At 41.3% G+C, this 13190-nt stretch overlaps 1 protein-coding gene across 1 annotated transcript in view; it reads right to left on the bottom strand.

Annotated features, from left to right (window-relative positions):
- kcnk12 (potassium channel, subfamily K, member 12) overlaps positions 1–12962 on the bottom strand; it is a 58567-nt gene extending 45605 nt beyond the window's left edge. Inside the window, exon 1 of the mRNA XM_088351889.1 lies at positions 12353–12962. Coding sequence (XP_088208015.1) covers positions 12353–12692 — 340 coding nt within the window. The 5' untranslated portion in view covers positions 12693–12962. The remainder of the gene's footprint in view (positions 1–12352) is intronic.
- Positions 12963–13190: the final 228 nt, after the last annotated feature.

Below are 13190 nucleotides of genomic sequence, written 5' to 3'. Positions count from 1 at the left end.
GGATGACATTTTTAATTTCACTGTGAATTACACAAGGTGTTTCAGAAATGTGATTTCCCTTAAATAAGAATCATTCATGATTATATTAAACACATGTCCTGTACTAACTCATGAGCAGATCATTTGTATAACAAAATAAATAAATAACAAGATTCAAGGCTGAAGACCAAATATACTGAAATTCAATTGTAATGTGTAATAGAACATCACACAGGAAACATCACTTTGACACCGTAATCTATATGTGAGCTAAACCCATGGTAACAAAAGTGAGTACACCCTTAAGTAAAAGTTCCTGAACTTCAATATTTTATGTGGCCATTATGCTCTTGCAGAAGCACTTTATTTCTCCTGGCATTGATATCACCAGAGCCATACAAATTGCCACTGGAATGCTCCTTCACTCCTCCATGACAAGATGACAATATGACTAAGCTGGGGGATATTTGAGATCTTGTGCTCCTCCACCTTCCGCTTGAGGATGCCCCAAAGATGTTCTCTTGGATTTAGATCTTGAGACATCCTTGGCCAGTCCAATCCCTTTACCCTTTGCATGATTGTCAAGCTGAATTCATCGCCCTGCTCCAGTTTTGCACTGTACATCCTTGAGTTTGTGTTTCCCTTAATGAAATCCAACTCCAGTTGCACTCATGCAGCCAAAAACCATGACATTCCCAACACCATGCTTGACAGACATGTTTGTACTCCTTAACTGGTTGCCGCCAAACATGCTTCACACTATCTGAGCCAAATAAATTAATCTTTGTCTCATCAGACCACAGGGTATCTTTCCATTTTGTGAAATCATTCCCATTTGAATTTCTCATTCAGATTTAGAAAAATAAATTGCATGATCTTCAACGTAAATACCTATTGTATCCATTTCCCTTAATCGTGTACTTTCTTTGATATTGGCATCTTAAAGCAGGGGTCTCAAACTCGCTGCCCCCTGGATGATAGTTGAGGCCCCCGCCTTAATATAAATATGCAATGGTTATTGTGTATTATTTTCCCACTAGGTGTCGCTGTATTCTGTCATGGCACCAAAAACGAACGTTAACAGACCAGCGGAAGAAGATAAACTACAGACTCCAAGTGACCAAAATGGACCTTAATCCTTTTGATAAGAAGAGAAGTAAGAAAAGAAAAAATACATTTAAAAAAGGAAAAAAAGTCAAAAAAAGAAAGACACTGAGAAGAATAGATAATTGCATTTTTTAATTTTTGTCTTTTCTTCTCTTTAATTCATTTATTTTCTTTCTCCATTTTCTGCTTTTTGCCTTTTTCCTTCTTTGCCTCTTTTTCTTATTTCCTTTTTCCTATTTTCCATTCTTTTCAAAAAAAAAGCTTTTTCCCTTCTTTTTGTATTTCTTTGAGAAAGGCTAGGTAAAAAATGGAAGAAAAAGGCTACTTTTTGCTCATTTTCTGTCTCTGTAGTTTCTAGTCTTCCTTGGACTCATCTTTGATTGCACTTCACACGGCAGCAACATCTAGTGGACAAATGTGAAACACTGACCCTTTGAGAACAGCTGATTTTTTTTTCTATCAGCGCTATTTTTGTGGAAAACCCCATTTGGCCCAACCTCACCCAGCTTCAGCGGCCCCCAACTCAATTGACTTTGAGACCTGTGTCTCAAAGGATATCATTTTTTACACCCTGTACATATTTCAATGACAAATTCTATTTCTATGAAAATAGATCTCAAGAGTACTACTTAAATCCCTTGTTCGTGCAGACTTCCCCTACATTAAACTTTCATATAAAAGCCGGGGCCTCAAACTGATGGGCCCCCGGGACCCCATCTCTAAAACCATTGCTTTAAATGTCAAGATCGTTTATGCTACCGAGCCTACCGAATGGAAGCATACGTTTCTCGACAAATCTCCGATTTTTGTCCTCCAAAGTTGGTAAAACGCTCCACAGCAATCATCACTTCCACGTTGTTACGAAAAAGGAAAAACGCAACATGCTGCTGGAACATAAAGCGAACATTACATGAAAAGCCATTACCTCGGTGAGCCCACCTTAATTACTTTATGATGGCACCCACCTGGATTCGGCTGACTGACGTGCCGTGCACCTGCACGGTAGAGAGCTTCCGTCATTATGGTGCCGCTTTCGCTCTCCCAAACAAGGGCTTGTTTTACGTGTTCCTGCCTCCGAAACTCCATTAGCTACACCTGCCTTTTCTAATGGGATCAAATCCTGAGAATGGAACCATTTGGAGTTTTAAGGTTTGGTCAGAGGTTTTGCTTTTATCATGGATGATTGTGTTCATAATTTGTTGCGGTGGAGAGAAATGGATCCGAAATGCTGTTCTGATGGCTAGCGCGTGGGTTAGCTTAGCATTGGGAAATGGAGTAGACTACGCGTTCCCGCGTCCCTACCTATCGATGTTTTCAAGTTACGATGTGGAATCCGTTGTATTTTGGGCCCCTCGTTACGGCATATTCCCCATCATACAACGTCAATAACGCAATATCATTACTATATTTTCACCTTATAGTGTGGAATACAATGTTTTTTCATCCGCTCGTTACGGTATTTGACCCATCATACAACGTTGATGATGCACCGTCACTAAAATATTTCAACGTTAGGATGTGGAATATGACGTTTTTCGACCCCGCGTTACAGCAAATATCAAAACGGTGCCGCCGCGAGCGGCAGCCTTTCCAGCAACACCGCCTTATTTCGCACTTTTTGTGATTTATTGTTTTAAGTGTCTGCTTCTATCTTTGGTGTTTTTCGTTCAGTTTGACAACTACACTTTGTGTCCTATCGTTATGGGTTTTAACGCACAAAATGCGTTTATTCGAGGAATCAACTCCCTGAAGAATTCTCGTGCCGGCATGATGAGGGGGCCATATCGAGGATGCAGAGCCGGAGCTAGCTAAGCGACTAGCGGCGTTATAAGTCTTCGGTACGGTCCGTAATCATGGCACATGTAAACTCTATACCAAATAAGACCGATGAACTGGCTGTGCTGGTGAAAAACATCAAAGCGCACAGGGAATGCAGTTTGCTGTGTTTTACGGAAACATGGCTCACGTCTAGCATCACACTAACGTGTAGCTACCCGGAGGTACCCGGAGCTACCGGAGCTATCCGGAGCAACCCGCCTTCAGCGCTGTTAGACAGAGACACGAAAGCCTGCAGGAAGCGGAGAGGAGGTGAACTTGCTATCTACGTGAACACGAGGTGTTGTAACACTGGGCACAAAGATTTCCATTTGCTGCAGGGACGTCGAACTTTTGGACTAGCGTGTGACGTCATCCACTCCGCTGTTGCTAAACTACAACACAGCACCCCGAGGCCATCCTGTTAATCTGTTAATAAACAACAAAGGAGACTGCTGGAAGTGTGAATTTTCCTACGGGGATGAACAAAGTATCTATCTATCTATCTATCTATCTATCTATCTATCTATCTATCTATCTATCTATCTATCTATCTATCTATCTATCTATCTATCTATCTATCTATCTATCTATCTATCTATCTATCTATCTATCTATCTATCTATCTATCTATCTATCATTTCCCCATCATGCAACATCAATAACGCACCATCACTACTATATTTTCACCTTATAGTGTGGAATACAACGTTTTTTCGTCCCCTCGTTACGGTATTTCCCCCATCATACAACTTCAATAACGCACCGTCACAATATTTTAACGTTAAGATGTGGAATATGATGTTTTTCGACCCCACGTTACAGCATTTCCCTATCATACAACGTCAAAAACGCACCGTCACTACAATTTTTTCACTTTATACTGTGGAATATGACATTTTTCAGCCCTTTGTTACAGTATTTCCCCACCATAAAACATCAACAACACAGCATCACAGCTTACAATATCTTCAAGTTACAATGTGGAAGACGATGCTTTTCGGGACCCTCGTTACAGCATTTTCCCCACCGTAAGACATCAGAAACACGCTGTCACTAGCTTACGATGTTTTCATGTTACGATGCGCAATAAGATCATTTTCGGCCCTTTGTTTTGGCATTTTTCACTTCAAAAGACATCAACGACTCACCGTCACTGGCTTACAATATTTGTAAATTACGATGTGTAGCTAAATATATTTTCACCCCCTCGTTACTGCATTCTCCCCACAATATGACATTCACAACAGACAGTCACTTGTTTACCATATCTTCACGTTACGATTTAGAATATTTATTTCGCCTCGTACGTCTCCAAGATGCCTGTCTGCTATTGGTCAAGGCCATAAAAGATGGTGGTCTGCTATTGGCTGAACTCCCTTCCGCAATTCCTTGCTCCTTATTCAGTTCAGAATCTCGTGACATTCACAAAGATTTAACGAGTTAGTTCTACTCAGTACTGTATTTGGTCCACTGTATTTATTAGCTATATAAGTCCCATGCCTTACAATAATGCGGAGAGGCAAAAGAATGATAACCATGGAAACTAAGCCTTCAATTATCAAGAAATACAAAAAAGGCACTCGAATCACTACCCACGCTAATTTGCATGGCTGGAAACAAACAACGATTCGGATCATGATTAAAAATAAGGAGGCAACTACAGCAAGGAAATCTTCTTAGGGCATGACAATCCTTGCAAGTGGAAGTTTTCACCCGTGTTTTATTAATCATCGTCTGTTTACTTCACCTTCTGCATCCACCCACTAACTCCAATCTACCAGCTCAGGTCACATCGCACCAAAGATAAATTAAGTGAATATAAACAGACATTACAAGTATTACTTACTTGGGGGTTTATAGTGCTTTATCTAATTGCCATAGGTTTTTATCCCCCACCATATGACAATTTCCACTTGCGATCCCCATTTTAGAACAATAACAACGTATGCCCAGGGTCGATTGTAACTCAGATAAACTGTTCACCTTGGTTTCTACTTGGACTACTTCCGAACAACAAATACCATCTACAGGATGCCTTAAAAGCTTGAAAATGAGGCAAAATTAGATCTTGAGCCCCTTAAAGAGATTGGGAGAGGGTTGGTAATTGGCAGCCATCAGTTATCAATCAGCCACAAAGGTTATAAATAGCACAAGTATTAATAGCAACACTCACTCAAGTGCCCACGTTAATGAGCAATGAGCATAAGCAAAGCGAAGCAACACAAATGCGTTTTGTCATTTGTGTCAAAGACGAATCTTACTTGAGTCATTATTTTTCAAGAACAAAATGGCACGGGATCATGAGTTACTGTTTAAGGACGTTGAGTCTTTTGATGAGATTGTGATGGTAAATAGTAAATGTATGCTCCAAGGACCTGACAAAGCACTCATAACTTGTCCTCTAGGTAACAACTGCACACTGCCAGGATGATAAATAATTGAGTCAGCAGAAAACATTGCCTTTAAGCAAAATCCTCTGGATGCCTTGAGCATTAGACTAATTTCACGCTATCAGGAATTCAATTGTCTATAACATTATCTGGAAACTACAGTGAAAAAATCATGGAGGGGTCTGAAATTTTCATCGTAGGTGCATGTCCACTGTGAAAGAGATAAACTAAAAAGAAAAAATACAGAAATCACAATGCATGATTCTTTAACAATTTGTTTGTGTGATACAGCTGCAAATAAGTATTTGAACACCTGTTTATCATCTAGAATTCTGACCCTGAAAGACCTGTTAGTCTGCCCATTAGGAGTGGCTCCGTAAGAAGCATATCAAGGTTCTACCATGGCCCAGCCAGTCTCCAGACCTGAACCCAATCGAAAATCTTTGGAGGGAGCTCAAACTCAGCGACATCCCAGAAACCTGACTGATCTAGAGAAGATCTGTGTGGAGAAGTGGGCCAAGATACCTCCTGCAGTGTGTGCAAACTTGGTGAAAGACTACAAGAAACGTTTGATTTCTCTAATAGCAAACAAAGGCTACTGTACCAAATATTAACATTCATTTATTCAGGTGTTCAAATACTTATTTGCAGCTGTATCACACAAAGAAACCGTTAAAAAAAATCATGCATTGTGATTTCTGGATTTTTCTTTTTAGTTTATCTCTAATAGTGGACATGCACCTATGATGAAAATTTTAGACCTCTCCGTGTTCATATACTTATTCTCTTCACTGTATGTACAAAATTGATCTTATGATTTCTTTATCATTTACTTATTTACAAACACTAAATTGTCAAATCTCATTTTTATTTTCCTTGTATATTCTTAGTCTACGGACAATATAATTATTTAAAGCTTTTTTTTTGCTCAGTTATTTTTAATGACTTCAATAATTCTGAAATCTGTCAGTTTTACGTCAACTTTTGAACGTTGTTTGTTTTTGTTTTCTTTTGATCGCCAATAAATCAATTTTTAGTCACTAGATATTGTTAAGCATTTTATATTAGTGAAGCAATTCATGTTATAATTTTGAAACAGGTCTCTGAAAGTATTAGATTCAAATATTCTCGTTTAGTGAAACAGAACTAATACATAATATGTAAAACCCTAAAATAGAATTTATGATTTAATCCATTTATCGATCCATATCGCTAGCTTCGTTTACAAGAATGCTGTCAATCGTTTTTGCTAGCAGGCTAGCTAAATAATTAACAATGAACAATAGTCTGCATTTATATAACGCTATTCAAGTCAATGAAGACCTCCCAAAGCGCTTTAGCTTGCAATAATGTTATTTTGGTAGCTATCTGGTCAGCTGTCTGTCTGTCCAATCATCCCTCTGTCTGTCCATCCATCCATCTATCCATTCATATATCCATCCAATTATCCATCCATCCATCCATCTAGTCAGCTAAACGGATTGCGATATTATTATATAGCTATCTATCTGGAGTATTATCTGCCCATCCAATCATTCATCCATCCTGCCATTTAGCTATCTGGATAACTATCTTGCTATTGAACTAGCTTACTAACAAACTATCCATTTGTCTATGCAACTCATTCATCCATTCATCCATCCATCCATGCATCCAGTCATCAATCCATCCATTCATTCATCATCCATCCATCCATTAATCATCTATCCATCCATCCATCCATCCCTTTGGCTAACTATCTTTCTAGTTATCGACCTAGCTCACTTGCAATCCTTCCATTTTGCTTACTGGCTAACTATCTTGCTATAGAGCAAGCTATCAAGCTGTCCGTCCACCTGCCATCTGTTTGTCTGTCCGTCCATCCATCCATTCATCCACCCATCCATCCATCCATCCATCCATCCATCCATCCATCCATCCATCCATCCATCCATCCCTCTAGTGCGCTAAACAAATTGCTATGTTGTTATATAGCTAGCTATCCGTTTTTTTATCTGCCCATCCAATCATTCATCCATCCTTCCATTTAGCTACCTGGCTAACTATCTTGCTATCGAACTAGCTTACGAGCAAAATATCCATTTGTCTATACAACTCATCAATCCATCCATTCATTCATCATCCATCCATCCATCCATCCATCCCTTTGGCTAACTATCTTTCTTGCTATCGACCAAGCTTACTTGCAATCCTTCTATCTTGCTTACTGATAAGTATCTGTCTTGCTATAGAGCAAGCTATTAAGCTGTCCATCCACCTGCCATCCGTTTGTCCATCCATCCACCCATCCATCCATCCATCCATCCCTCTGGTCCGCTAAACAAATTGCTATGTTGTTATATAGCTAGCTATCCGGTTTATTATCTGCCCATCCATTCATTCATCCATCCTTCCATTTAGCTACCTGGCTAACTATCTTGCTATCAAACTAGCTTACGAGCAACCTATCCATTTGTCTATACAACTCATCCATCCATCCATCCATCCATCCATCCAGCTGGCTAACTATTTATCTTCCTATTGATCTAGCTTCATAGCAAACTATCCATCCATACAACTCATTCATCCATCCATCCATCAACCTGGCTTACTACTAAGCTAGTTCATCTGTCTAACCATCTAACCATCCATCCATCCATCTGGCTAACTATCCATCTTGATATCGAGCTGACTTCCCAGCAAACATCCATCCATCATCAAGTAATAACTGTGATCAACCCACCGACAAATACAAACATAGCTCTGTAATGTTCATGATGCTAACAAATAGCACCCACAAAATGTGTTTGCCCCTTGTTATGACAGCTTTAGTGACATTCCTTCTGAGTGATTACACTCTGCATAATTCTCCCACAACTTGGCCAACACAAATTCATCTTGAGTTGAGGTAAAATAACCAGTTTCATCCTCACAAATCAACACGACAACAAGACGGGAACTTAAAGTCCTGGTAAGCAACGAGGGAGAAGCCGACGCCGTCGGGGAGGCCCCGTATCCTTTTCATCAACAAATAGCGAGGGAGCGATGCAGATCAAAGCGGTATGGAAATCCAAACAGAAAAGCACGCAAGCGCATGTAACACTTTGGAAAGGACCTCCAAATCACCCCATTTTTTTGTTCCGCTGCTCTTTGCCAGACAGAGATGGCTGAGTCAGTTTATGTTTTGTGTTTGTCAGCGTGTGTGACACACGAAACTCAAAAGATTTTAAGGGAGCAAACAAGACCAGCACCCCCAAGCTTTTCTTTTGTGTGTTTTATGCAAGAAAAACAGAAGATCAGATACAGTAGAGGCCCGGATTATGACATGGATCTGTTCTGAGGTGGACATCGCAAAGTGAAATCGTATAGCAAAGGAGAGAAACCTATGATAATTAGATAATGCCTTCCGGTACCCTGGATACAAAAAACATAATACTTATGAGTGATATACATGTATGTTATCAAATAATAAAATTGAGTAGACATGTATTTCTTACTCGAACAAAACCTACTTTCTCATTGACTTGTTTAGCTCGTCAGAATGTAGAACACAATGCATGTTATATACTGTAGAAAGGGGGTGTGAAACAGGCGTCCCGCGGGCTGGGTCAGGTCCGCTATGGGATTGAATCTGGCCCGCGAGACAACAATCAGAGAAGCGCGAGAGAAAAACAAGCTGCAGGCTGAAATATGTCCTCTTGATGTTGCCAAAGCCAGGTGTCTCAGGCAAAGACGCTGTACTTGTATTTCTCTCTCTCTCTCTCTCTCTCTCTCTCTCTCTCTCTCTCTCTCTCTCTCTCTCTCTCTCTCTCTCTCTCTCTCTCTCTCTCTCTCTCTCTCTCTCTACCTACCTATCTCTCTTTTCCTGCTTTTTTCTCTCACTCTCTGTCTCTCTCTTTTTCTCTAGAGTTGTTCCTCTGTGTTTCTTTTTCTTTTGGTGTCTTTTTACCTTATTTTGCTCCCTCTTCCTTTTTTCTTTCTCTCTCTTTTCTCTCTTTCTCTCACTAGCTTTCCCCTTCAGTCTTTCTCCGCGTCTCTCTCTCCTTCTCTCTTTCTATTTCTCTTTGGATTTCTTTCTTTCTATCACTTCCTTTCCCCCTCTCACTATTTCTCTTTTTATCTATTTTGTTTCTCACATTCTCGTGCTCTCTCTCTCTTTTTTGTCTCCTCTCTCACACCTTTTCTCTCTTTCTTTGTTCCACCCTCTCCCTTTTTCTCTCCTCTGCCACTTATTTCTTTCCCTTTTTTTTCTTTCTCTTTAATCTACTAGTCCAGCCCACAAGAGAACGTTTATTTTATTGTGCGGCACCCGAGTTAAAATGAGTTTGGCACCCCTGGTGTAGAGCAATAACAGACTGGAATCTTAAAACAAGACTCGTTATGCGCACGCATCTTCCATGTTTTGAGCACGCAAAATAATCGAATGTGGATGCGGGGAAAAATCCCATAAAAAGGGTCAAAAAACATCTTGTTTCACACCATAAATTGAAAATGTCGTAAGGCGGTTTGCCCACATCCCAGGGGTCTACTGTAATAGTAAACAACTCCGATAGCTTACCTTGTGTACTCGTCACAAGGGAATCCTTATGTTCATTTTGCAAGGTCAGATATCAAATAACCCCCGCCTTCTCCCACTTACATAAGCTGACCTCCCCTCTCTATTATTCAACTTGAATCCCCAGGTGGGACAGTAACTTCCATCACACATGCAGGCCGTCACCTCAGCCTGTGCCCCCGGGACACCCTGCGAGGGACACTTGCTCTTTTCTGACCTATCGCAATGAGTAAATGTTACCGGGGAGCCATTTGGGAGGGGGCACTCAATGACATTCTGGTTGGTTGGAATGGAAATGCGGCGGCACCCATGGGTGCTGTCCTATAGCTGGAAATGAGAGCATCGTTCCAAATGGCAGACAAAGTCAGATGTCAGTTCTTTGCCAAAGCCCCCTCACAGCCAAAATGTAACACATGATTGGGGGTGGGGTGGGGTAGGGGCTAAGGCAACACTTGCATCTGTTATGTGCTACAAGGAAGCCAGTGAAAAGAGCCTATGGGAAATTCTTATTGCTGTTAATTTCCAAAGTGTAGTTAATCGAGCAATCTATAGTATTTTGTTTACATGACACATGTTCACTTGGGACAGGTGATGAGAGAGAGATGATGGGAGGGGGGAGAAGGGAGGAGAGCAAGGAGAGTGAGTGAGGGGAGAGAGGGAGAGAGACAGTGAGAGAGGCAGAGTAAGAAAGATAGAGATTGGCGAGGAAGAGTGGGAGTAGGGGAGAGCGAGATGAGGAGGGAAAGAGATAAAGACAGGGAGAAAGACAGAAAGTTGGGGAGGGAAATAATTAAGGATTGAAAGAGATGGAGAGAGTGATAGATGATCAGAGAGAGAGAAACTGATAGAGGGAGAAATACGGGTAGCAAAGGGGATGTAAAGTGAGGGAGAAATCTATGGGGTTGTGAGAAAGATTTGGAAAGATAGGTAGGGAGAGATAAACAAACAAAGAGAGGGGGATAAAGATGGACTGCAAGGAGGTGTTAAGAGAGGGAGATAGAAATGGGGATGGAAAGAAACATTTCGAGAGATAGATAGGGAAAGAGAGATATGGAGAGAGGGAAAGATTGTTTGAGAGAAGAAATATAGGAATTGCAAAGATAGAAACAATTGAGGGACAGACATAAAAAAAAAGGACAGAGCGAAAGAATGGGATGAAGACAGACAAGAGAGCAAATGTAAAGATTGGACGGAGAGAATGAGATGGGAGAAGAGAAGGATACAAAGATAGACAGAAAAAAGAAAGTGGGATGAAGACAGTGGACGAGAGTGAAAAAGAGAGAAAGAGAGAGACAGGGAGAGAGGGAAAGAGAAAGAGGGACATATGGACAGGCAGAAAAAAATAAGAGTCAGGAGAGAAGGAAAGGGAGAGAAAAAAAATGATAATAGAGAGAGAGTGTGTGTTTTGAAGAGACACAGGAATGGAAAGAGAAGAGGATGAAGAGGGAGGGGTAGAGAAAGAGGTAGGAAGGATGGAGAGAGAGGGAGGGAGAGAAAGATTTATAGGGAGGGCAGCATAAACACAGGAACAGAGGATGGAAAGGTACAAAGTGAAGAAGGGAGAAAGCTTTTGAAAGAGAGAGATGGAGAGACGGACTATTTTAATGATGTTTTAGGTCCCCTTTCTCTTTAGTTTCAACGTCAGTTTTGCTTCAAGCACCTTATTTGATGTTTCATACATACTTGTAGTATCGGTATTGTTAAAAGTGTTGCACACACAGTGGACTACTTCTGCTAATGAAGTTTTGGATCCTATTTTATTTTTGTTTTGGATTAATTTAGATTAATTTTGCTTCACTATACATACATACACACACACACAAATATATATATATATATATATATATATATATATATATATATATATATATATATATATATATATATATATATATATATATATATATATATATATATATATATATATATATATATATATATATATATATATATATATTGAATAATCTTGGGGGCAGCACGGCGGGGCAGTGGTTAGCGTGTGTGCGGCAGAGTTCTGAGGTCATGAGATCGAACCTCCTGTGTGGAGTTTGCATGTTCTCCCTGTGCTTGTGCACTCCGGTTTCCTCTCACACTCCAAAAATATGCATCTCAGGTTAATTGGCTGGTCCAAATTGTCCCTAGGTGTGAATGGCCGAGTGAGTTGTCCGTCTCTATGTGCCCTGTGATTGGCTGGCAACCAGTTCAGGGTGTCCCCTGCCCACTGCCCAAAGATAGCTGGGATGGGCTCCAGCACCCACGCAGCCCTACTGAGGATAAGTGGTGCAGATAATGGATGGATGGATTAATAATCTTGGTTATATAGGAATGTAATGCATTGTTTATATAGGCTTACATAATTTGCAGATAGATGCCACGAGGCAGATACAGTACTAACAAGTCATATCATGTGTGCCTGATTACTTTTGAGCAATACTGTACTTGAAAAGAATTGTAATGCCTAAAAAACATGTCATTGAGGTGTTTGTTGCTGCATTGGTTATCGATTGGAGAAAAAAACACCCACCTATAGTCGAGACCACAGTTCCAACAAAGTAAAAAGCCCCCGTAAAATCCCATCGCGGTCTGAGAGGGTCAGCCCGGATCCCTGCGGCGATGGCCGCCTCGTACTCCCTCAGGAAAGTCTTGATGTCCCCCAGACTGACGTTGAAGGCGTCGCTGAAGTTGCGGAGCGTCCCGTTCCAGCGGCCGTGCGCTCGCACCTCCGACGGCCTCTCGATAGCCGAGAAGACCGCGGCGCCGCACAGCAGATACAAGACGATGAGGAGGGCGAGCAGCGCGAAGCGGCCGTTGTCCTCGTTGAGGTGCAGAGAGCGGCAACCTTGCAGACGCTGGCCGGGCATCATCCGGATTTCAGCACCAAGAGCGCGTCGGACAGCGACCCAAAAGCCGCCGCGTCAATGCGCTTTCCCGGGACGCCGCTCGGTCAAGTGCCGCGGCGTGCGCCCCGTCCCATGGTGGACTCCGAGTCCACTTGGGGAGGAGATCCCGCACTTTGCGTGCACGGTCAGGGAGAGGAAACGCTGGTGCATTGTGTCATTCTTAATCCTAAACGAATCTAAAGGGGGTCCCCGCTTTCATTCTCAGAAAAAAAGGTATTTTTCTCCTGCGCAAAAATCACCAGTCTGCACACTGGCACGTTACTCTCTCTCCACTGTACAATCTCACTTTTACTCCACAGCTATATGAGCGCACAGACGGGAGAGTGAGGAAATTGCACAATAAACGGTTTTAGCACAGAAAAAGTTTTGCAGGAAGTGCAATTGGGCAACGAAAATCAAGTCAAAACATGGTGTGTGTACAAGTTATTGGAATGGTCTTTGTTGCCATTGATGACAACGTTG

This window comes from Urocampus carinirostris, chromosome 13 (genome assembly GCF_059441175.1).
Source record: "Urocampus carinirostris isolate Australia breed hairy pipefish chromosome 13, RoL_Ucar_1.0, whole genome shotgun sequence".
Lineage (NCBI taxonomy): Eukaryota > Metazoa > Chordata > Actinopteri > Syngnathiformes > Syngnathidae > Urocampus > Urocampus carinirostris.
The sequence above is the reverse complement of the archived record's forward strand: the minus strand, read 5'-3'. Positions and strand labels throughout refer to the sequence as shown.